Below are 25,909 nucleotides of genomic sequence, written 5' to 3'. Positions count from 1 at the left end.
TCTGTTCCAATCTGAATGAGCAAAACCATTGATCCCACATTTCTTATTCTTTCGCAAATTCAACAAATATCTAATTAGGCTTTCTCTATATGGTCCTAAAGTTAAATCAATAAGCTTCAGGAACATATTCATAAGCAATGACTATTGCCCTTTTAATCACTTCATAGACCATTTTCCAAATTCACAGCTGTACCTGTCAGGACACCTTGTACCATTAAGGTGCAAGCATTCTTTGGCCAGTTCAACTTCAATAACTACCTTTTCAAATGAGGTGAACTATCTTTCAACTCCATCCTCTTAAATTTAGGCACTAAATATTTATAGTTTAATCATAGTCCCCAGTGGAATCAGATTCATCCTCTGAGCTACTATCTCTTCTTGTTCTCTTTCACCTAAGTTTTTCCATATGATTCGTGGACCCAGGACAGTATTCTCTTCTGTCCCCCCCTTCCCCACCAGAGTGGTTTCCAACAGTGGGGTTTACAACTTGCCGCTAATCATATGGAAAAACTTTAGTTATCTCATGTTATCTGAGTTCTTTCTCACTTTGAAGTTCGAGTTCAAGCTTTCACATTTCTATTTTGTTTTATAATTCGATCCTTTTCATTTCCGTTTCTTTTGCTCTCTTTTTTCCTTTTACCTCTTTTTCTAATACAAGTTTTCTCACTTTTTCCAAGTTCAACCTTCTGCTTTTCCCCATCTCTTTCTAGCTCAAGCTGCTTTACTTGCAAATGAATTTTAGCTTCAAATTCCTGTTTTTTCTCTTTGACACACACATGGCGAGATTCTCTGGCTTCCCTCAGCACTTTTCTCGGTGGCAGGCCATTCCCAGAAAACAGGATCTCCTACTCCCACTGCTGTCAATAGGAATTCTCACTGAAGCCACCGCATGCCGCTGAGAAACCGGGAGGGGGTGTGCCACCGGTGGAACCAGAGAATACTGCCAGCATAAACGAATACTAGCCATTGAATTTTCTCTCAACTCATCTTTCCTGTCGAGTCCTGACTCTGTCACCAGTCAACAGTACAGCTTTTTTACTGTGTTTTGTTTCCACAAACACTGTCCTCTCAATCCATTTTAATCCCCATCTCTTCAACTTCACAGGTTATAAAACCTCATTAAAAACACGTATATAACCAACAATCCCAAAAGACCAAAAATGTTTCAGTGACAAGTCTATCCATACACCCAGGTGCCATTTTCATAAACAAATAAATAAATTAAGCTGAAACAATTTAATTTTCTTAACAGACAGATAAATATAAATTCAACTCAAAATTATAAATTGTTCGTAACAACTGGATTCAGGCTGCACACATGGCTTGTGATGCTGTGGTCACCATTGACAGGCCTAGGGCAAATTTATATTTCATGTTCCACACTATTTTTGCTAGGTTGGGTCAGAATGGTCTTGGAAACCTTTGGGAAACACCAAGTAAGAGAGATTGAGAGCTTCGGGGAAATCTGCTGAGTCCAGCACTTGGTTTCCTACAATTCCTTGAACATAACTACTGATGCTTTTGTTAATATATTGCAGTGCATGTATTTACTTACTGGTCTGCATTTTGGAATTCCCTGTATTTGCCCCTTGCATAAAATACATTCTAAAATAAATTGGATTATCTAATATGATAATTAATATACTTACTTCGTTCATTTGATTTCGCATCTCCTGCATTTTCACCTCCCTGTCCTCGATATGTAAACTCACCACAGCCATTTGGGACTGCAAATTAGCCAGCCCACTTTCCAGTTTTGACCTTTCCTAAAAATCGCACACATTAGGATATTTGTGATCGTAGCAATGTAAACATTTTCATCACATTGCATTAAATGAAGAGGATATTTTGGCCTTTAAATTCAACTATGTTTTATATATGTGAAAAAGCCTACTCATATGGTGTACCCCACCCGTTCTCAAAACAGATATGATGGTCCATTGGCAGATAAGAAGATAAATACTTGTTTGAGGCCACCACTTCAATAATGGTTTGTGCCAGTGACAATGACATTCATTAAAAATGGAATGTTGCATTCAATTAAATTGAGAGACTAATTCTTAGGGATAGGGACTCAAACTAGTAATAAACATATTTTAGGTTCAATATCAGAAAATGCTTCTTCAGAGGAAGAATGATCAATGTATAGGATGACCTAAATACGTTAAGTCCAATCTTAAAGTTGTTGCTACATTCCCGAAAAGTGAAAGTATAAGCCAAACAATTTTTAAGTAAATCAGTTTTCCTTATTACAACCAATGTAAAAGCTGCAGTTACATACTATAGGACCTTTCCTACAGGAATATAAATAAAACGTTATACCCTGTAAGTTGAAATGCCATACATTCCTAAATTCCTATGTTCAGAAATGAAATAAAATTTTAAAATATAACGAATATAAAAATACTGAAGAAAAATGCGAACTCTGTTTACCAACCCCCTTGGCATGCCAAGTCCCTCCTGCCAGTTGACTTGTCTCTCTCTCTTTCTAATCAATTATCTTCTACTTGCAACTTCCCTTCCCAACTCTCCCATTTGCTCTTACCCTTCCCAACTTTCCTGCTCACCAAGTCCATACCCGGCTCTCCCACTCACCGCTGCATCTCCCAAGCACTCATGTGAGCAAGGGCTCAGGAGAAAGGCAGCAAGAGGGATGAAGGGAGAGCTGGGCGGTGGTGGCGGCGCAGGTGGGGGGCGAGCGGGAGAGCTGGGCGGCGGTGGCAGCGCAGGTGGGGGGGCGAGCGGGAAAGCTGGGCGGTGGTGGCGGCGCAGGTGGGGGGCGGTGAGCGGGAGTTGGGCAGCGGTGGCAGCGCAGGTGGGGGGGGGGTGAGCGGGAGAGTTGGGTGGCGGTGGCGGCGCAGGTGGGGGGACGAGCAGGAGAGCTGGGCAGCATTGGCGGCGCAGGTGGGGGGGCAAGCAGGAGAACCAGTCGGGGAGGGTGCCAGCGGAAGAGCAGGGCGGGGAGGGTGCCAGCGGAAGAGCAGGGCGGGGTGGGGCAAGCGGAAGAGCAGGGCGGGGTGGGGCAAGCGGAAGAGCAGGGCGGGGTGGGGCAAGCGGAAGAGCAGGGCGGGGTGGGGCAAGCGGAAGAGCCGGGCAGAGAGTGGGACAGTCGCGCGGGAGAGCCGGGCAGGGAGGCGGCCAGCGGGAGAGCCGGGCGGGGAGGCGGCCAGCGGGAGAGCCGGGCGGGGAGGCGGCCAGCGGGAGAGCCGGGCGGGGAGGCGGCCAGCGGGAGAGCCGGGCGGGGAGGCGGCCAGCGGGAGAGCCGGGCGGGGAGGCGGCCAGCGGGAGAGCCGGGCGGGGAGGCGGCCAGCGGGAGAGCCGGGCGGGGAGGCGGGGAGAAGCGGGAGAGTCAGGTGGGGAAGGCAGCGAGTGGGAGAGTCAGGCGGGTGAGGTAGCGAGTGGGACAGTCAAGTGGGAGTCAGCGAGCATCAGCAAGACAGAGTTGGTGGACGGGAGAATCCCGGAGAATAAGTCTTGGTTCTAGAGAGAATCTCAGGGCGTGGGAAATGACAGTTATATGGCCTCTGGGACAGAATCTCCGTGAATGAGAGAGGCCACTCCAAAATGCAGTTGATCAAATCATGTAAGCTCAGTTGGTCCTGTTGCAAAATGTTAAAACAAGTCATAATGCTAAATGCGTTTATTCTCCCTATTGTATTGCAAAGTTGAAGTGGAACAGCGCTACATGAGGCAACTGCATAGTGGAGCGAGAAAACTTGGAATCATTTTAAAGCTAACTGACAGCAGGAAGAGCTTTGAGATCTTTCAGGATAAAAGTGGGGTGAATAACCATCCTCATCCAGAATTATTCTTTAATCTTTTAATCCATCCTCACCATATGGCAATTTGCTAGATGTTTTTTCTTAGTTTGCTCCAGATCACTCAAGGAATATCTCATTCTGGTCTCTGTGCCTTTGGCTTGAACCTGCAACTGCCTTAATTCAGCTTCTTTCCTATTCACTTTAATTAATTCCTGTGAGTTAAGGTTACAATCATTACTTCATCAATTCACAGTAGCTCTGTCTTGACTATAAAAATGCATCAAAAAAACATAAATTTAAAAACAGCTTGAACATCAACATGCATCAAATATAAATACAATTACAGCAGTTGTAAGAACAATGTGCAGGACTCTGATAAAAAAAAACGCCAGTTTGTCTCACTCGGAGTTCATTCCTGAGTTTCTCCTTGACTTCTTTCATCTGACTGATCTCTTTCTCATCCCAGCACCTGGCTTTAAACTTCAGATCACTGGAACCTCCGGAGATAACACCAGATTTTAAGAAGAGTGTTCCATCCAATGCCACGGTCTATATTGCATAAAAATAATTACATATTTACCATGAAATGTCAGTTGAACCCACTTATGTCTGAATCTAATTAATTCCTGCCTGTGACTAACCATTCCACACACTGAAACTGTGTAGCCAGCTCTACTTCATACCTTGGTAGAATTTCTTCACATATTATAAAATCACTCTACATAAATCCATAATATACTTTCAAAAGAGGTTTTTAACACAAACACGTTGTCTATTTTAAAAATTTCTTACATCTGCATAAATAATTCATTAATGTTGACAGAAGGAAGTCTAATTTACTCAGCACTCCCAGAAACAAAAAATATGTGGATCCAACTCACAATGTACTTAACAGCGCTCTTGCTATTTTACTTGCCTGGCCTCTTACAGGCTATGCAATAGCTAGTTATGTTCAGTGAATCACAGCATTTATAATTTAAAAAAAGACAATGTGCTCACTTTAAGCCTTTCTGGTCCTTCATAGGCGAGCTGCCTGGCTTCTTTCAGGTTCTCACATACTAATCCATTACCACAAACAAACTGTACTACTTTCTTCAGTTGAGGAGATACACATCGAACAACGTCAATCATCATTTTGGCTCCTTTAACTTCTCGTAACTGTTCATTGATTGGTTTTATCTGAAATCATATTTTTTAAATGTTATACTGCATCATTAAATTCCTTTAAGCCTGTCTACATCAAAATTTATTTGCAACGTTATCTAATTTTTCCAACCACAGCAAAATCATCATGGCATGAACTACAGAATGCAAGAGATTTCCGTCCTCAGTGTACGTTGTTCAGGTGATGGATAGAGTCCTTACAACTTCCACGTGATGGCACCAGTGAGCCAGAAGTACTTTGATGATTTGGTTTCATGCTCTGAGTGCTGATCAGCAGTCTGCAGTTTGTAGGGTGAGAACATACAGAATCATAGAATCACTACAGTGCAGAAGGAAGCCATACGGCATGATCTTACAGGCTCACCAAGTCAGTTAATTGGTGTGGCAAGCTAGTAAGATAAGGCAATATGCAAAAGATCAGGTTCATGCTTGGTTTGTCACTTCTTGCGATCTTGTTGGCCCTGTTTTGCCAGCGAAATGGGCGCAAGGCTGATTTCAATATTAATGACATAATTGACATTTAATTAAAGAGCCCCGGATGCCATTGTCTGGACTCGCTGTAGCCCCCTCGTTGCTCAAGGTCCTCAGCGGCGAGAATCACAGATGGTTCCCACCAATGGGGACCAGATGTGATGGCCTCACCAGTGGGACCGGAGAGCACTGAAACCCTCTGGATGGTTGGAGGCAGGGCCAGGCAGTGTCCATGGGACAGTACCATTCTGGCAGCTTGGCAGTGGCAAGGGGGAGGGGCCTGAGGCATCAGGACCGGAGGGTGTCATGCCTGCAGGTGGATGGAGTCTGATGGGGATGGAGGGAAGGGGGGATTCTGCAGGAGGGAGGGGTCAATCAACTGGAATGGATAGATTTAGCACACTGGTACAAGACGGCATTGGTCCCAATAACATATTTGCAATTCTACATTGAAACTCAGGCTCCTTCTCATGATGTGGAGATGCCGGCGTTGGACTGGTATAAACACAGTAAGAAGTCTCACAATACCAGGTTAAAGTCCAACAGATTTATTTGGTAGCAAAAGCCACTGGTAAAACTGTTGGACTTTAACCTGGTGTTGTGATTCTTCTTACTGTCCTTCTCACTACCAGTGAGAAAGATGACTAGCAAAATCAAGATGTGGAGATGGCAGCGTTGGACTGGGGTAAACACAGTAAGAAGTCTCACAACACCAGTATAAAGTCCAACAGGTTTATTTGGTAGCACAAGCCACTAGCTTTCAGAGTGCTGTCCTTCACTGGGTGAGTGGGATTTCAATTCACAAACAGGGCAGTTAAAGTCAGGGCAGTTATAAACTCAATTTATAACATGATGGTCAGATTGTGAGTCTAGCTAAATCAAAGCAGTGGCCAGGCCTCAGGCTGTATAACTCTATAAGTCTATTTCTGACATTTAGTTCTCAATAGTGCCCCAAACCCATTGAAGAACAACACTGCAAATAAAATCAGGCACTATGTTACTGCAACACATGAAATTTTTAAACTTACATCAAGATAATCTAGAGCCAAGAAGGTTTCTGGCTCAGCTCGTTCTTCTTTCAGGTATCGAATACAATCACGAGCTGTTTTCTCAGTAGCAACCACAATGGCATTGATGTATCTGCCAAAGACTTTGGTGACTGCCAGCTGGTACTTCTTGTGGATAGGATGGCAGAGATCCACAAGTCTTCCATACTATGGAATGAAGACAGAATCAAGGGTAGGTCATTGCTAATTTCTCATGAGCAATACACAAAATAGAAAATGAAATCACAGGCAGAACTGATCTGTTGAGTTTATAAATGTACTAATTTCATACATTTAAATAATTCAACCAGAGAGGTTTTAGTTGGTTTTATGCCTAAAGCCTATTATTGATGTCTCTCATCGGATTATATTTCAGAAAAAACTTCTGAAGTCCTATCCTAGTTCTCTGAATCTTTTTGAATTTTAGAAATGTTTCACATGCTTTCTGAAATTTGATGGCTATCTTTAAGTTTAACTTCCATGCTTCCAATGTTCCAAAGCTTCCCTCAATTGGTAGGCAAGTATTTTTAAATAACATGCAGCAAGCTTTCACAAGTGTAACTGTAAAATAAGCAATAACAATCATTGGCAACAAAGATCTGAATGGAAACTGCCCAGATAAAGCCAAAATCAGCTGACCCAAAATAGGACATGATTCTTGTTAAGTGAACATCAAATTTGTTTGAATCATCAATTCAATTTGCCCGTGTTTTTTAACAGGATGTTACCGTTGCAGCACATTTCCCCTTTTTGTTTTCTTTGCAGATCAGTTGAAATCCATTCTAATAAGGTGGTTCTTGGGACAACTCAAATGTAGATTTTACAAATTTGTGTGGCTGGTGATAACTGGGACTGCATAGTAGTATTCTGGGCACAGAGGCAAGCACGTTGATGACCAAATCCTTTGATGTCCATTGCTTTCTCAAGTCTAAATTTACAACATGCTTTCCTGGTACACAAAGTTGCAACGCACGGTTCAGATTTGAAAAAAAAAACCCTTTCCAGTTATTTCTAGAAACCTTTTCAACTCAGTCAAAAGGACTGGATTGTGATTGTTCAGGTGTCACTTTTACAATGGTAGATACAGTGCTGAAAGAGCTGTTAAACATCTCTTTCTTTCCATTTTAGTTAGGAAGTTATTTTCAAATTCATTTAATCCATTGACTATTCAAACGGTTTTTCAAATGCCAAATTAGGCCAAGGCACAATTGGGATGAATCTCAAATCAAAAAACTAAAATTAGACAGAACTGGGGTTGCATCTGCATTCCTGATTCCTATTCATATTCTTCTTTGGTCTAGGCACCTTTCATGGAACAACTGTAGGTAGTTCTTCTGTTTTTCCCCATGTACAAATGAAGGAGAATTCCTGAACTACCATTGGAAGTCTACTCTTGTAACTTTAATGACTTATCGTGCAACTCATACACCTGAAAAGATTCTAAGCTTACAAGGCCAAAACAATTCATTTCTGATGTTTTGATGCAAAATGTCTCAAGAGCCTAAAGGAATATAAAACATACTGGATGAAATTAAAAGGGAAATTAGGAAAATGGAGAGGGAATGAAAAAGGAAAATTAAGGAAAATCCAAAAATATTTTATAAATACATAGACAATCTAAGCTTGAAACACAGAATGGAAGTAACAGAATGTGAAATTCAAATTACGAACAGAAAAAGCATTCTCACAAGCGTATCCAGAGATGAAACAAATTTAACCAATTTTGTTTACTAGAACAAGGAAAAACACAATGTTTAACACATGAAATCATCTAACTATTGCATATTAAAGTGTAATAACATATTATCTATATCTAAATTTCTACTTACTACAGAGTCTGGATATAGGCGCTTAAGACTCTCAAGGACTTCAGCTTTCTTCTGCTGCCGATGCCCTTCACGATGATCAATCCCTGCATTCTGCAACTCACCAGCTACCTCATTCAGCTTTTCACTGACTTCAACTATGCGTAGCTTAGCACTTTCTACTTCATTAGCTAGTTCTTCTTCACGTTGTTTCTGCTCAGTCAGTGAAGTCCTAGTTTTGAAAACAGGTAGATAGTTGATCCCATAATGGAGCACAAACATCACCTGCTGATTTTCTTCCTACTCTAATTCAAAAACAGAGAGATGACCAAAGCTCCTTATAAATTAGCATGCAAACACTTTTTGTTGGATGGACATGTTCAGAAGGTACATGCTTTAAGAAATTTCCCAAACTTTATTTATCCAACAGTGAGTAACACACTACCGCAATAAGAACTGTAGCATAATCTTTCAAAGCAAGGGTCTAACTAAAGGAACCATTTGCCAAACATTTATATTAGAACTTTAAAGTAAGATTTAGCCACTCCAACTGCTTTTTAGAGGCACCTTTTCTTACCTTAATGAAAATCAGGTTTTTAATTTATTTAGTGCACAATCGTATGGAGGGTTTAAATATCTGAACGCTTCCTGATGGTATTCTCAAGTGGAATGTGTTTCATGACCTCCAAGATCTCACTGGAAAGCCATCTTACAGCATTGTCTTGGTGCTCAAAATTGTAATACTGGAAAATCTTTGGATATGCATTAGTGATCATAGTGCTTCATTAAAAAGAACAGCCTGATAGAAGACTAGAAAATGATCTTCAGTCCAATTACTCAAATGGGAAATTAAGTTATTCAGAGGGTTGCAAAGAGGTACTAAATATTACATTTTAAAAAGAGGAACAAATCATTACAAAATAATACTGCAGGGCCAAAATTGATGAAAGTAAGTAATCAAGTTTCATGAAGACTTGTACTTTATTTGCACTATTAATTTGATTTATACTTCTCCACAGACAGTAAGTAAAGGTTCAATCTGGTATGGAGGTCAACATAAATTAATTTTACCTCTCACTTAGATTGTTATGAGATGCATTTGGAAGTATTATTTAAGCTGTCTTGCTTTTATACACAATCTATTCCTTTCAATTCAAATTATTTGATAATTCAGGATTTCCTTGTAGTCAGATTTCTATTATGCCTTCATGTTACTTAATTTAATTGATTGGATACCTACATTTTTTACTGAAGAAAAATGATGCTGTGATATCTTCAAGTCTCTGGATTATCAGACACTGAATAAATGAATGACAGGCTCACTGGGATGCCTTGGAAGTCTTGCCGCACTGATCAATATGGAAATTGCCATGAAAGTTTCAACTACCAATGGGCACTTCATCTGTGACCTGAAATCCTACGCTAATGTCGCTGACTCTTAAGGTGGAGACTTGGGACAGTTCCAATGTACTTACATAAATAGCTACCTATGAAATGTTAAGATAGATAAAAACTGGTGTAATTCTAGGTTAACTACAAAACGGATATCCCTGACCCAACTTTCACCTCACCTATCTGCCACATAACCCATTGCCACTCCACCCACCTGTCACATACCTACCTTCCACCACCAACCTAACATGTTGGAGTGGCAATCTTATGTTGATTTCCGTGTCTTGGGAGATTCAGGCAAACATAACTCGATCTGTTTTATAATTTACATAAGTCTTTGAGCTAACTTGATAAATGAAAATCTTTTATAAAAGATCAACTGCTCAAGAAAAATAAGAGTTGTGTTCCTTCTGGCTGAAGACTTACTTGCAGGTATTAATATATTCTTCCAGCTTTTCTATTCTTTTCATACAGTCTTCTATTTCCAGTTCTGTGTGCTTAATTCGAATCTGAAAAGTGACTACGCATTAATATTTTCACTGTTGATGCTACATTTATTTTGCTGAAAATGGTTAGATAAAATGAAATTAATTATAGAAAATAAATTAAGTTTCAGAGGCTGGTTCTGAATGTTATCATATTTCTCAATTCTACATTTTAATTTTCAGATTAAAATCTTAGGTCTCTCCAGCACTAATCTCTAACAGGGCTGACACAATTGTGTAATGATCTTGTGTTTTTGAAGACAATTCACGACTGTTTATCTTCTGTGAAAATTATAAATTATGATTCTGAAGGAATCATGCAGGAATGGGGCGGCCGTAGTTAGGGGGATTTCAATCTGCATATTGATTGGTCGACCCATGTTGGACGCGGGGGACTCGAGGAAGAGATCTTGGAATGCTGCCAGGATAGTTTCCTGGAACAGTGTGTGTTGGAGCCGACGAGGGAGCGAGCTATCTTGGATCTGGTGCTATGTAATGAGGCGGGTAGAATTAGGGACCTTGTGGTGAAGGATCCTCTTGGGGAGAGTGATCATTGTATGGTGGAGTTTCTGGTGCAGATGGAGGAGGAGAAAGTGGGTTCCCGGACACGCGTCCTTTGTTTGAATAGAGGGGAGTACGGTAGGATGAGAGAAGAATTGGCGAATGTGGACTGGGGGAGCGCGTTGGAGGGAGGGTCTGTTGAGGAGCAGCGGAGGATCTTTAAGGAGATCTTTCTTGGTGCTCAGCAGAAATTTATTCCGATGGTCAAAAATGATAGTAGGAGGAGAGGTAATAAGCCATGGATAACGAAGGAGGTGAAGGAAAGTGTTAAATTAAAAGCGGAGGAATTTAGAGTAGCTAAGAGTAGTGGGCGAGAAGAGGATTGGGAGAGGTTTAAATGTCAACAAAGATTGACAAAGAAGTTGATAAAGAAGGGTAGGAGAAACTATGAAGCTGGGCTAGCACTTAATATAAAAAAGGATAGCAAGAGTTTTTATAAATATATAAAAAGGAAGAGGCTGGCTAGGGTGAATGTTGGTCCTTTAGAGGATGAGAAAGGGGATCTAGTGGTAGGGGATGGGGATATGGCTAAGGTATTGAATAACTTTTTTGTTTCTGTCTTCACGGAGGAGGACGTGAATAATTTGCCGGGTGTTAGCGATGGAAAGGTGGTAGGGCTGGAGGGTCTTAATGACATTACTGTTACTAGAGAGGCGGTGCTCGACAGACTGGAGGGGCTGATTGTGGACAAGTCCCCAGGGCCAGATGGAATGCATCCGAGGGTTCTGAAAGAAATGGCGGAGGTGATAGTGGATGCTTTGGTGGTTATTTTCCAGACGTCACTGGATTCCGGGGAAGTGCCGGATGATTGGAAAACGGCTAATGTTACGCCGTTGTTTAAGAAGGGTGCCAGGCAAAAGGCGGGGAATTATAGGCCGGTTAGTTTAACGTCTGTGGTAGGTAAAATGTTAGAATCTGTCATTAAGGAGGAAATTGCGAGGCATCTTGAAGGGAATTGCTTGATAGAGCACACGCAGCACGGGTTCATTAAAGGGAAGTCGTGTCTGACAAATTTACTGGAGTTCTATGAGGATGTGTCTAGGGCGGTGGATAGAGGAGAGCCGGTGGATGTGGTCTTTCTAGATTTTCAGAAGGCGTTTGACAAAGTACCTCACAAGAGGTTATTGCAGAAGGTCAAGGGACATGGAGTTGGGGGTAGGGTGTTAGCGTGGATAGAGGATTGGTTGTCAAATAGGAGGCAGAGAGTGGGGGTCAACGGGTGCTATTCGGATTGGCGGATGGTGACTAGTGGAGTGTCCCAGGGGTCGGTGCTGGGGCCTCAGCTTTTTACCATTTATATAGATGATCTGGAGGAGGGAACCGAGTGTAGGGTGTCGAAATTTGCTGATGACACCAAGATTGGGGGAACAGCAAATTGTGCGGAGGGTATGGAGAGTCTGCAGAAGGATCTAGATAGGCTGGGCGAATGGGCCAGGAAATGGCAAATGGAATTTAATGTTGGCAAGTGTGAGGTGGTCCACTTTGGTAGGAAGAATGGTAGGAAGGACTATTACTTACGGGGCGAAAAACTGCAGCAGGCGACGGTGCAGAGGGACCTCGGGGTCCTTGTGCATGAGTCGCAAAAACCCAGCTTGCAGGTGCAGCAGGTGGTCAGGAAGGCGAATGGGATGCTGGCCTTCATAGCGAGGGGGATTGAATATAAAAGTAGGGAGGTCTTGCTGCAGCTGTATAGGGCATTGGTGAGGCCGCAGCTGGAGTACTGTGTGCAGTTTTGGGCACTGCACCTGCGCAAAGATATTTTGGCCTTGGAGGGAGTGCAGAGGAGGTTTACTAGGCTGATACCGGAGTTGAGGGGGTTGAGCTATGAGGAGAGGCTGAATAAACTGGGCTTGTACTCGTTAGAGTTTAGAAGAATGAGGGGAGATCTCATTGAGACGTATAAGATAATGAATGGGATGAATAGGATAGAGGTGGAGAGACTCTTCCCGCTCAAAAAAGACAGTAGGACTAGGGGGCACAGCCTCAAGATAAAAGGGGGGTGGTTTAGAACGGAGTTGAGGAGGAACTTCTTCACTCAAAGGGTGGTGAATCTCTGGAATTCTCTGCCCGTTGAAGTGGTGGAGGCTGCCTCGCTAAATATTTTTAAGACGCGGGTTGATGGGTTTTTGATAAGAGAGGGGATTAAGGGTTATGGGGAGAGGGCGGGAAAGTGGAACTGAGCAGCGACAGATCAGCCATGATCTTATTGAATGGCGGGGCAGGCTCGAAGGCCTACTCCTGCTCCTATTTCTTATGTTCTTATGATTCGTCTTATACATACAAATGAATGCATTATTAAGAAAGAACTTTCATTTTTAGTGTTGTTTGCAAATTCAACTTTGCTTTACAGCTAATTAAGTATTATTGTTGTAATATAAGAAACATGATAACTAAATTGCACACAGCAAGGTCCCACAAGGTCCTGAAATATATTTTTGGATATCTGTTCCAGGTACTGGTGTCCAGAGCACTGACACTGTTTTCAAGATCTTCCCTAGTGTCATTAGTAATTTTATATTCACCTGAAAAATATGAGGCCTGCACTGAATTACTCTACCTTTGGCTATACACAACTCCTTCAATTCTGCACTGAAGTGTCAACTTGGATTTGTGTGCTCAAGTCTGAGCTGGGCTTGAACTCATATTCTTCTGATAAAAGTACCACCACTGAATCATGTTTGATTCTGTAATGCACAGCCAAGTAACTTTGCAGGAGAGGAGGCTATTTGGCAGAACATGTCTGAGTTAGCTATTTGTTAGAGCAATAGTTCTACCTTGCCAAAGCTTTGCTTTAGGCATTTATCCATTTTTTCATAAAAGATGCTATATGCCTCAACCTTTCTCTTTAGTCAGAAAATTCCATGCTCCCCACAATCAACATAAAAAATTCTGTTCGCCTTTTCATTCCCCTCCACTACTGATAACTTTAAATTTTGGTATTGCACATGGGAGTCAAGACTAGGTGCAATCTTCAGGTATATTTGTCAACTCTTATTGGAGGAAATCCTATTTGTTTATTCATGACATCTGACCATATGGTATTAGGTCACCTCATTTTGCAAATGTTAATGTTTTTACCTTATTGTAGTAGTATCTTTCCTCATGCTAGTGTTTATTTTGTGAGCATTTTCAACAACTGATAGATCATGAGCAGAAGGGGATCAGAACTGGGAAGGTGGGAGTGATTCATAAGAAGGAAAACAGAGATGGGAGGAATTCTGTTTCTAATATATAATAGTAACTAACTGAAATTGTACAGATATGCAATGATAATACTGGATACCCTTCAGCTAACAATAATTTTCTGATAGTCTATATATAAATAGTGTTAATAAGTATAATGCCCCAAGATCCTACTTCCAAATGTTAGTAATTGTATAATCCACAGATAGTCAGTCAGAAACAACAGTCAGAATCTCCTTGCACAAATGTTCAGTAAAACTCGCTATTGATGCTACTTTTAATAAAACCTATCTCTCTCATATTTACATGAACTTGAGTTTTAAGTGAAAGTGACAAGTTTGAGCCAGTCAAATTGTTCATTTCAACACAGGCCAGAACAGACTGCCATGTTTGAAACCGAGAAATGGCACAAAAAACAGTGGTCTCAGTCTTTGGAGCATTTCTCACAAGGCACATTGGTGCTGAGCTGCATATAGGACAAAGTCTTCAACTACTCCCTTGATTCAGAATCAAAACCCTCATGGTCCAATAATGTCCTTTAGAGAAGGAAATCTGCCATCTTTGCCTGGTCTTGCCTCTAGGTCTTCAGCAATATGGCTGACTCTTAAAAATGGCCTAGTAAGACATTTAGGGGTGGGCAATAAATAAATGCTAGCCCAGGCAGTGATTCCCAAATCCAATGAATAAAGAAGAAAAAAATTTTTTTTATAGTATGATACAAGTAACATTACAGGAGGCCAGTGATCAAAATGGTACTGGCACTCTCTTGTGTAACTCCATTTCCCCAGATCCATTTATTTTTCAACTTAAATATTTACCCTATTCCCTTTTAATTGACAGTTTAATTTGTCTCAAGACACTAAAACATCACCTGGTCTGACAGTCCAGAGTACAAGGGCCTTCCCTCTACCTTGCTTTTTCCTGAAGGGTGCTTCAATTCCACATACCACTTATCCACAGCATGGTCTTCAGGTTTACTCATCTCTTTATTTGCCACCCCTGTTTCGATATCACTTTCAAATACCAAGTTTATGTTGTTCTCACCTCTGAGAGAATATTGATCCAACATTTAACCCATTCCCCACTTTCCCTCTCTACCTCCCACACGAGTTCCAATCTCCCATAGTCCCCAAATCTTTTCTTTCCCTGATTCCCATTTTGTGATATCCTTTCCTTCTGAGCTTGGCCCCAATTTCCAAGATTCCCCACCCTAAATGATTTGTGAGCTCACCTTGATTCATACATTCCCCAAGTTCTGACCCAGATTGCTCCTTATAGACTAGCCAGTTTCCATTCTCAGCAGTGACATAACAAAGTCAGACAGAATATTTAAATTGTGAGCAACAACACCTGGGAGATCAGTACCCTGTTCTGGAAGACTTGGACATTTTGAGAGATTTAGTAATTCAATCTTTGTGAAGCAAGTTCAGGGATTAACTGACAAAAAAAAAGACAGCTATGTAATGTAATGACCAAAAAGAAAAAGACAGCTATACAATTACTTGACTTTGTGTTATTTACAACACTAAGGGCACTTGGAAAGCAGACAAGTTCAACTGGATGATGCTTTGGAGTTTCCCTGTGGTAGAAAACTAAAAAATTGACTACATCTCCCACCACTTGCAGGGAATTTTTACTTATGAAACCAAGCACTGTGGTTACCACTGCTGCCTCATAGCTCCAGGGACCCAGGTTCAATTCTCGGCTTGGGTCACTGTCTACGTGGAGTCTGCATGTTCTCCTTGTGCATTCGTTTCAACTGGGAGTTCTGGTCTCCTCTCATAGTCTGAAGGGCAGGCTGGTTAGATGCAATGGCCACGCTAAATTCTCCCTCAGCATACCCAAAGAGGCACCATAGCATGTAGGGAATTTGCACAGTAACTTCATCACTGTGTTAATGTAAGCCTACTTGTGACTCAAATAAGTTTAAGCTTAACTTAAACTTAAGTTTACATTTGTATACGGAAAATGGGGTTGTTTACAGGCAGGTTTCGAGTCATGGGAAGGACCAAGATTTAGTAATAATTTTTGAATTGACAAATTTAAGTTTTTCAAATTTTTCATGCAATTTAAGGTAAAAATAATATGGAGCCATTCAATGGCTGGAAACTATCTTCCATTGAGCTTTTCCATTATTAAAGTGGCACAGGAATTGTTAAGTGTGGAAGTCACAAAATCACTACAAAAATTACAACAGAAGGTAAGATTTGTTTAAACACTAAGTTTGAATTGGTGTAATTCTTTCTTAAAATAAGCAGGAAGTTGAGACAATTTAGAAATAATGAACTAACTTAAAGATTTAGTCATAGAAGTTTTTAAAAGATAACAGAAAGTTTTTGACAAATTTGCACTAATATTATTATGTGCCTGAACTATTGTTTTGTGATTAGTTTGCAGCATTGACCACTTGCTGCATTCAAGTGGCAAAATAAGATGATGCATAAAATTTTATGATTACTTCCAAATCTTTAAAGTTTCTTTTATCCAGTTCCAGCTTATCCCAATCAGTTTTTTGTTCCCATCGCAGCTTCTCCAGCATATGAGCCACTGAGGACACTTGTTTCCTCACTAGTTCCTTCAGTTCTTTATATTGCTGAATCTGTAAAGCCAAAAAAAATCCAATTCAATCAGTAAAACAAAATATATTTACAGTAATAGATGAGTAATCTGTTTTCTACCACTAAACACTTCCAGAAAGATTCTAAAAAGTATTTTGGATTCAATATGCTTACAAGATTTTTTTCACATGAAATACAACCATGCTACAAGACAAGTAAAACCCAACAAACGACTGATGACTGTGACTTAGTTCATTGGCCTGAAAATAACATTTTCTAATCACTAGCAAAAAGTATATACATTTATCAAGAAACACGAGGTTAAATTTTATGTTTGTGACATCCTGGAAGCTCCAATTTCACAGGAAACCAGAAGTCAGTGCAGTGCAGCATATTTGTGAAGGAGTATTCAGTGCACCAGTACAAATTATAAGGCTGAAGTACTTCCTATAATCTTCAGCCAGAAGTGCCGAGTGGATAATCTATCTCAGCCTCCTGCTAAGTTCCCAGCATCATAAAAGCCAGTTTTCAGCCAATCCAACTGACTGCATACCAAGAAACAGGTAACGGCACTGGATACTGCAAAGGCTATGGGTCCTGACAACAGCAAACTGAAGACAGTGTACTCCAGAACTTGCCACACCCCTAGTCAAGCTATTCTAGTACAGCTACAACATTAGCATCTGCCCAGCATTGTGGAAAATTGCCCAAGTATCCCCTACATATAAAAAGGACAACCCAGTCAATAACCACCCCATCAGTCTATTCTCAATTGTCAGTAAAGTAAAGGAAGAGGTCATCAACAATGCTATCAAGTGGCAGTTGGTTAGCAATAACCTGTTGACACTCAATTTGGGTTCACCAGGGCCACTCAGCTCCTGACCTCATTACAGCCTTGATTCAAACACGAACAAAAAAGCTGAATTATAGAGGTGAGGTGAGACTGACTGCCCTTGAAATTCAGGCAACATTTGACCAAGTGTGGCATCAAGGAGTCCAAGCAAGACTAACTAAGAGGAATCAGGGGGAAACTCTCAACAGGTTGGAGTTATACTGAACTCAAAGCAAGATGGTTGTGGCTGTTGCAGGTCATCTCAGCTCCAGGACATCACTGCAGGAGTTCCTCATGGGGGTAGTGCCAAAGACCCAACCATCTGCAGCTGCTTCATCAATGACTTCCTTTTTATCATAAGGTCAGAAGTGGGAAAATTCACTGATGATTGCACAATGTTCAGCGCCTTTCACGACTCCTTAGATACTGATGCAGTCTATGTCCAAAAGCAAACCTGAATATATCCAGGCTTGGCCTGACAAGTGGCAAGTATAACCCATATTGTTCCCTAGTAACAGGATTAAGACACCAAGAAGGTATAGCTGGAGGGAGCACAAGAGGTCAGCAGCAGTGTAGTGTCATGCTTATGGATACAATATGGCGAAGCAGTTCAATAACCTAAGTGAGACAGGAAAGATGGTAACAATGGTATCTACACACTTAAATTATGATGTGAATTTCATCCCAACCTCCTCATTCTCTGCCTTCTCAAGCACTTTGTTCCTCACCCATGAGTCTCCAGTTAAGACATTCCAACCGTGTCCAGTTGCTCAGAAACCCCTCTGGCTGTGACCAAATCTGCTTGTGCATGTGTCCCTAAGCAGGAGACCCTTATCAGGCCACGGCCCTCCAGGCTCAGGCAACTAAATGACATGCATCAAGATCCTCACAGACATCAGGACATAGCAGTCAGCAGGCTGCCTCTGGCTGTGCTGCTGATGCTGGTTCTATATCCCGGCATAGAGTTAGGAAAATTAGCCAATATGAAATTATTTTTGATAACACATTTAATGTTTCTATGAATAACTTGGTGAAATAAAGGTATTATAATTGTCTGCATATCTCTTATTTCAAGGTTTAGCCATCAACCAAAGTAATAGTCTCTCTTTGTGAGACTCACATTCATGTAATGTCAACCTCACTAAAGACAGTTTCTCAAACTATCATCTGTGGATGATGTCATGGAGCTGCGTTATTTTAATGAGTAGCATATGGTTTATGCACGTGTAACCCTGACACATCACTGTGTGAGGGAAATTAGCTGCAGTTGTCTCTTTTCAGTGACAGTACCAAAGAACAAGATCTGGATAGGTGATAAATATTCTCAACCACGCCCTCATCTCATTGACCCCTGTAATTTTCTCATTAATGTGGTAATTCGTGCATCAAGTAAGTAGTCTGAGAATTCTTGCTGTTGTTTTGGCTTTCATTCCCAGGTCATGCCTATACAGGGTGAACTGCTGATCCTCTTAAAGACCATAACCTGGTGAATCATGAGGCTGGAAGGCCCAGGTCTGAATGCTGAACTTGCTGTACATGTGACTATTTGGGCAGCCCTTTGAATACAATGGAATGATATTAAGGGACAGGACAATTACGGCCATTTCCCACAGCCTTCACTTTACTCTTCCTGGAATCTGGTAACTAATAAAATGGAATAAGCACACCTTCCACATCATTGTTCCTCAATGGCATTGTCCTGCGGAAGCTTACCCTCATCCTGAAGCATTTTCAGATTCCTGGTCTTCATTCTCCGATGAGCTCTCATCGCTTCCATTTCATCCTCGGTAGCAAAGGATCACCCCTTTGCAGCAGCATGTTGTGAAGGATGCACCCCTACCTAGAGTATATGAAATACCCCACTGGCACAGTCCAAACAGCGGAAATGCATTTTCAGAACGCCAATGGTCTGCTCAAATAGGAACCAAGTGAAGATGTGAGCTATGTTGTAACTCTCCTCTGAAGCATTCTGAGATTGATGCACAAGTGATATGAGCCAGGGTTTCAGCGGGCGCCCCTTATCCTCAAGCAGCCATCCATGTAGACGTTCAGACCCTTTGAATATCTAGGGCACTTTAGAGGGATTCAGAATATATGAGTCAACTCCCAGAGTACTTATCACAAATGTGCATTACGTGTTTCCATTGACTGCAGACTAGTTGCATGCAAAATGCGAACTGAAGATCTGGGGAGGGAGTATGAAAAGCTGGGAATGGAATTAAAAAGTAGAACCGACAAGGTGGTCATCTCTGGGCTACTGCCTGAACCGAGTGCAGATGGGCATAGGGTTGATAGGATTAAGGAAGTGAATGGGTGGCTCAGGGATTGGTGTGGGAGGAATAGGTTTGAATTTATGGGGCATTGGCACCAGTATTGGGGTAGGTGGGACCTGTTCGGGTGGGATGGGGTTGGTCTGAACCGTGCTGGGACCAGAGTACTGGCGAATCGTATAAAGAGGACTGTAGACAGGGCTTTAAATTAATTAAGAGGGGGGGAGGGTGTGAGGGTAGGTGACATTACGGGGTCTAAAGTTAAGGAGACAGTACAGGTAAGGATAGAGGCCGAGGATGTCCCAATAATAGGGGGAGTAAGGGGCGTGAGTATGGTTGGTGGCGTTCCGGCAAATAAGGTCCAGGTGAAGGCTGGGATGAAGGCGCTTTATCTGAATGCGTGAAGCATTAGGAATAAAATGGATGAGTTGGTGGCGCAGATCGACACAAATGGATATGATCTGGTGGCCATTACAGAGACGTGGCTGCAAGGTGACAGGGACTGGGAGCTGAATGTCCAGGGGTATCAAGTGTTTAGGAAGGATAGGCGGGAGGGAAAAGGGGGGGGGCATAGCTCTGGTGATTAAGGATAGCATCAGGGTGGTAGCAAGGGATGATATTGGAGCCAAGGAGCAGAACGTGGAATCGTTGTGGGTAGAGATTAGGAACAGCAAAGGGAGGAAGACGCTGGTGGGTGTCGTCTATAGGCTCCCGAATAATGATCTGGAGGTGGGGCGGGCTGTTAACACGCAAATAAGTGCGGCGTGCAGGAATGGGACGGCCGTAGTTATGGGGGATTTCAATCTGCATATTGATTGGTCGACCCATGTTGGACGTGGTGGGCTCGAGGAGGAGTTCTTGGAATGCTGCCGGGATAGTTTCCTGGAACACTGTGTGTTGGAACCGACGAGGGAGCAAGCTATCTTGGATCTGGTGCTATGCAATGAGGCGGGTAGAATTAGGGAACTTGCGGTGAAGGATCCTCTTGGGGAGAGTGATCATTGTATGGTGGAGTTTCTGGTGCAGATGGAGGAGGACAAAGTGGGTTCCCGGACACGCGTCCTTTGTTTGAACAGAGGGGAGTACGGTAGGATGAGAGAAGAATTGGCGAATGTGGACTGGGGGAGCGTGTTGGAAGGTAGGTCTGCTGAGGAGCAGTGGAGGATCTTTAAGCAGATCATTCTTGGTGCTCAGCAGAAATTTACTCCAATGGTCAAAAAGGACCGTAAGAGGAGAGGTAATAAGCCGTGGATAACGAAGGAGGTGAAGGAAAGTGTTAAATTAAAAGCAGAGGCGTTTAGAGTAGCTAAGAGTAGTGGGCGAGAAGAGGATTGGGAGAGGTTTAAATGTCAACAAAGATTGACAAAGAAGTTGATAAAGAAGGGTAGGAGAAACTATGAAGCTGGGCTAGCGCTTAATATGAAAAAGGATAGCAAGAGTTTTTATAAATATATAAAAAGGAAGAGGCTGGCTAGGGTGAACATTGGTCCCTTAGAGGATGAGAAGGGGGACTTAGTGGTAGGGGATTGGGAAATGGCTGAGGTCTTGAATAACTTTTTTGTTTCTGTCTTCACGGAGGAGGACGTGAATAATTTGCCGGATGTTAGAGATGGAAAGGTGGTAGGACTGGAGGGTCTCGATGACATTACTGTTACTAGAGAGGTGGTGCTCGACAGACTGGAGGGGCTGATTGTGGACAAGTCCCCAGGACCGGATGGAATGCATCCGAGGGTCCTGAAAGAAATGGCGGAGGTGATAGTGGATGCCTTGGTGGTTATTTTCCAGACGTCGCTGGATTCCGGGGAAGTGCCGGAAGATTGGAAAACGGCTAATGTTACGCCGTTGTTTAAGAAGGGTGCCAGGCAAAAGGCAGGGAATTATAGGCCTGTTAGTTTAACGTCTGTTGTAGGTAAAATGTTAGAATCTGTCATCAAGGAGGAAATAGCGAGGCATCTTGAGGGGAATTGCTTGATAGAGCAGACGCAGCACGGTTTCGTTAAAGGGAAGTCGTGTCTGACAAATTTACTGGAGTTCTATGAGGATGTGTCTAGGGCGGTGGATATGGTCTTTCTGGATTTTCAGAAGGCGTTTGACAAGGTACCTCACAAGAGGTTATTGCAGAAGGTAAGGGGGCATGGAGTTGGGGGTAGGGTGTTAGCGCGGATAGAGGACTGGTTGTCAAATAGGAGGCAGAGAGTGGGGGTCAATGGGTGCTATTCGGATTGGCGGATGGTGACTAGTGGAGTGCCCCAGGGGGCGGTGCTGGGGCCTCAGCTATTTACCATTTATATAGATGATCTGGAGGAGGGAACCGAGTGTAGGGTGTCAAAATTTGCTGATGACACCAAAATTGGTGGAAAGGCAAATTGTGCGGAGGGTGGTGAGAGTCTACAGAAGGATCTAGATAGGCTGGGCGAATGGGCCAGGAAATGGCAAATGGAATTTAATGTTGGCAAGTGCGAGGTGGTCCACTTTGGTAGGAATAATGGTAGGAAGAATTATTACTTACGTGGAGAAAAACTGCAGCAGGCGACGGTGCAGAGGGACCTTGGGGTCCTTGTGCATGAGTTGCAAAAACCCAGCCTGCAGGTGCAGCAGGTGGTCAGGAAGGCGAATGGGATGCTGGCCTTCATAGCGAGGGGGATTGAATATAAAAGTAGGGAGGTCTTGCTGCGGCTGTCTCGGGCATTGGTGAGGCCACAGCTGGAGTACTGTGTGCAGTTTTGGGCGCTGTACTTACGCAAGGATATTTTGGCGTTGGAGGGAGTGCAGAGGAGGTTTACTAGGCTGATGCCGGAGTTGAGGGGGTTGAGCTATGAGGAGAGGCTGAATAAATTAGGCTTGTACTCGTTAGAGTTTAGAAGAATGAGGGGAGATCTCATTGAGACGTATAAGATGATGAATGGGATGGATAGGATAGAGGTGGAGAGACTCTTCCCGCTCAGAAAGGATAGTAGGACTAGGGGGCACAGCCTCAAATAAAGGGGGGGCGGTTTAGAACGGAGTTGTGGAGGAAGTTCTTCACTCAAAGGGTGGTGAATCTCTGGAATTCTCTGCCCGTTGAAGTGGTGGAGGCTACCTCGCTAAATATTTTTAAGACACGGGTTGATGGGTTTTTGATAAGAGAGAGGATTAAGGGTTATGGGGAGAGGGCGGGAATGTGGAACTGAGCCAAGACAGATCAGCCATGATCTTATTGAATGGCGGGGCAGGCTCGAAGGGCTAGTTGGCCTACTCCTGCTCCTATTTCTTATGTTCTTACGTTCATTGACAAAATGATAGCCTTTATGGTTGATAAGTATTAGGGGCTGCTGCCATGGAGCCCTTAAAGCCAAATCTATTACACCCTGCATACTTGGGAAGCCTGAGATTGTTAAAAAGCCATTGAATCTCGCAGCCTGGGTATCTTCCTCGAATGCAAACCTTACACACAGTGATGTGCCTTGCTGCAGAGGGTGTCTATGACCTCTTCAATGCATCTATCTGTGGCAGACTGTGGAATGCTGCACAGGCAAGGAGGCACTGTGCCTCAGTGCCAAGTACCCGGGTTCAATTCCCAGCTTGGTCACTGTCTGTATGGAGTTTGCACATTCTCCCCGTGTCTACATGGGTTTTCTCCGATTTCCTCCCACAGTCCAAAGGCGTGCGGGTCAGGTTTATTGGCCATACTAAACTGACCCTAGTTTTGGGGGGGATTAGCAGGGTAAATATGTGGGTTACGGGGACAGAGTGGATTGTCATTGGTGCAGGCTTGATGGGCCTCATAAACTGTAGGGATTCTATGATTCAAGGTCCCTGTGAATCACTAGAACAATCCACAGGCAAAAAAATTGAGCACAGCAATCACATTCAAGGCCATTGGCAGGGGCTAGCTTTTGACTCCAAAGAGTATTGTAGCCTCCCAAAGAACATGACAGATGTGATCCATCGGAGCTTGGAACTAGCGCAGATGTGCACTCATCTGCGAATTGAATCTTCTTTTGTATACCCTTGGTCTAGTGAGCTGCCTTCTTGGTCTGGGCCTATCCTCCCAATCCTCATGTTCTCGAGGTGGCTCCCCTGCATCCTCAGGCAGGGGCTCCTACTGAAGCTGCGCTCGGTATCACTTTCCCCTGTTCTCCATCTCCACTGCACTAGGACCCTCAAAAAGGCAGCATTCTAGTTTTGTCTTTCTCTCTGAAATGAGATGAAATGTATTAACACATAACATTTGAAAATGGTGAACACAATCTTGAACCAAAAACAACTATAATTGGCTTCTGTTCTACTAAACTTGTTGATGATGCATCCTGACTGAAGTGCTAACGTACACATCACATGATCAAGATGTCATCTCTGAGATGTAACATCCAAATTCCAAAAGTTGGAGAAGTTTGAATGAGTTTACAACCTGACTTGGTTCAGTGCTCCAATCTTAGATTTTCCACAGTCATTAACAATAAGTTGCTTATGATCGATGGCTGGATGCCCTTTAGGCTGTTATGAATGTCAATTCTGGAAATTACAGAGAATACTTTCATTGATGGGATACCATAAAAGCAGCACCTGTGCTTACTTAGCACTTCTCTGCATTCCCAAATTTCACGTTCCTTTGTGTTAATGTTGAAATGCAGCATCTGTGACGTTAAGTGCAGCAAAAGGCATTGATTCCAACAGCTAACTTTTCAAGGAGGAACACCTCTTTCTCTTAGCCGGCCTTCATTTAAATGTTGTGGCAACAAGTTTCAGTGTGCCCCAAAAAAGGATCCCTTACTGCAGCTGTATATTCCTCCCACACGGCCTCAGACCCCTTCAATGCAGCTTCACTTGTACTTTCGATCTGTAATTGCACCATTGCTTTGAGAATGGAAGATAGTGGTTCTTCACAAATACTTTGAGAGCAGTTTTGATCCTCCCATTCTCACTGTCTAATTCCTAGAATTTATCTGGAACCTCAATTTGAAGGCTTAGCCCTCTCCTATCATTCTCCAGCCTCCCCAGAAATACTGGATCCCATGTTCTTGTTGTTAACATTCCCAACCTCCCCCTAAGCCCATCAGTGTTTTTTTTATGACTGTTTTTATTGAAGGTTTTTTATTTTACCACAATCCCCAAAATCTAGTACAATACAGAATGATCATTATTCCACAAAATGGTTCAAACACTGAAACCCAAGAATTAGAGTCTGATACATCAAAACCAAGATTGAATGCAAACAGTAATGCACATTAAATTAAGACTTCCCTCATCCAACAGTTGGGAGCATGTCAGTGGAGGAATATCGAACAGAAATATTTTTTGCACTATGACAGGCAACAAATGTCGCTGTGCTCATATATGATACACTCTTGTCAGGATAAAAGACAAAATCACAAAATCAGGAATATAATGTCAAGGGAACAAAGTCCAGGATTAATGATGAATTTCAGGACAATATAACCATCCATGGAGCTTGAAGAGGACAAAGCCATGACAGATTGTTGAGCAACATCCAGGATCCATCAGAGTTTCACTGAAGTCTTTGTCTCTCCACGATGTTATCATCCCAAAATCCTGACAAAGCGAAACCTAGGCCCCAACAGGCAGTGAAGATCCGTCGCATCCGGCTGTTTCTAGCCCTTCTCAACAAACACCGAGGACAAGACAACGCAAGACCAGTAGTCAGAGTTTTTGACTGACCTCCAGGCCTCAACAACCAGATACAACATGCTCCACCCAACTCAAAACACCCAGCCTTCAAACTGAGACTGTGAAAGCATGACGGCCAATTATCAGATTCATCCAGAAATTCTTCCCCAGTTCCCCCTGATAGATTGGGCAAAAAGATATTCCTTCCCCAGCCCATCTCCCCGAACCGCCCAGGATGTTCAACATATCATAAAGCACTATTTCCAAGGACTGAAGCCGAGCTCTCACCAAGGAAAATGCTCTTTCAACAGACAGGATTCTCTTCTCAGCTTAATTTATTTTCTTTAGGATATCTTTGCAGTTCATCACTTTGAACACCAATAATCTATTCTGGGGAGCCGAAACAGTCATTCACAACTAGACTCACAACATTGCTAAAGTGTAGGCCCTCTCAACAGTGAAACTGCCACTGTGAATTGGTCCACAACCTGGTTGTCTCTGACGCCTTAATCAAACATGAGTTTTCTTGACTTAACCTGGCACATCACCGCCAAAATTTAGCCAGGAACATTGTATAGATTACACACATCAGCATCAAATAATTATAGAATAAAAAAAATTTAAAAGATGACAAAGCTCTCAAAAGTGCAGCTGCTTCCGCGTTTAGAACATGTGACCCCTCAGCCCATCAACGTTGACTTGTTCATGCCCATGTGGACCAAGTGAGAGGTCATCTACAGAGGAGATTCCCCCAGCCTCCCCAAAACTATGTTT

At 42.7% G+C, this 25,909-nt stretch overlaps 1 protein-coding gene across 6 annotated transcripts in view; it reads right to left on the bottom strand.

Annotated features, from left to right (window-relative positions):
* LOC145344509 (structural maintenance of chromosomes protein 1B-like) overlaps positions 1–25,909 on the bottom strand; it is a 141,494-nt gene that overhangs the window by 76,455 nt on the left and 39,130 nt on the right. For all 6 annotated transcript variants that reach the window (XM_080191686.1, XM_080191684.1, XM_080191687.1 and 3 more), the window contains 8 exons: positions 16,327–16,467; positions 10,066–10,148; positions 8,272–8,479; positions 6,425–6,610; positions 4,761–4,940; positions 4,164–4,310; positions 3,836–3,973; positions 1,650–1,766 (listed from right to left, as the gene is read on the bottom strand). In XM_080191686.1, coding sequence (XP_080047812.1) covers positions 1,650–1,766; positions 3,836–3,973; positions 4,164–4,310; positions 4,761–4,940; positions 6,425–6,610; positions 8,272–8,479; positions 10,066–10,148; positions 16,327–16,467 — 1,200 coding nt within the window. The remainder of the gene's footprint in view (positions 1–1,649; positions 1,767–3,835; positions 3,974–4,163; positions 4,311–4,760; positions 4,941–6,424; positions 6,611–8,271; positions 8,480–10,065; positions 10,149–16,326; positions 16,468–25,909) is intronic.

Source organism: Carcharhinus amblyrhynchos, chromosome 6 (assembly GCF_965287045.1).
Source record: "Carcharhinus amblyrhynchos chromosome 6, sCarAmb.v2.hapA, whole genome shotgun sequence".
NCBI lineage: Eukaryota > Metazoa > Chordata > Chondrichthyes > Carcharhiniformes > Carcharhinidae > Carcharhinus > Carcharhinus amblyrhynchos.
The sequence above is the reverse complement of the archived record's forward strand: the minus strand, read 5'-3'. Positions and strand labels throughout refer to the sequence as shown.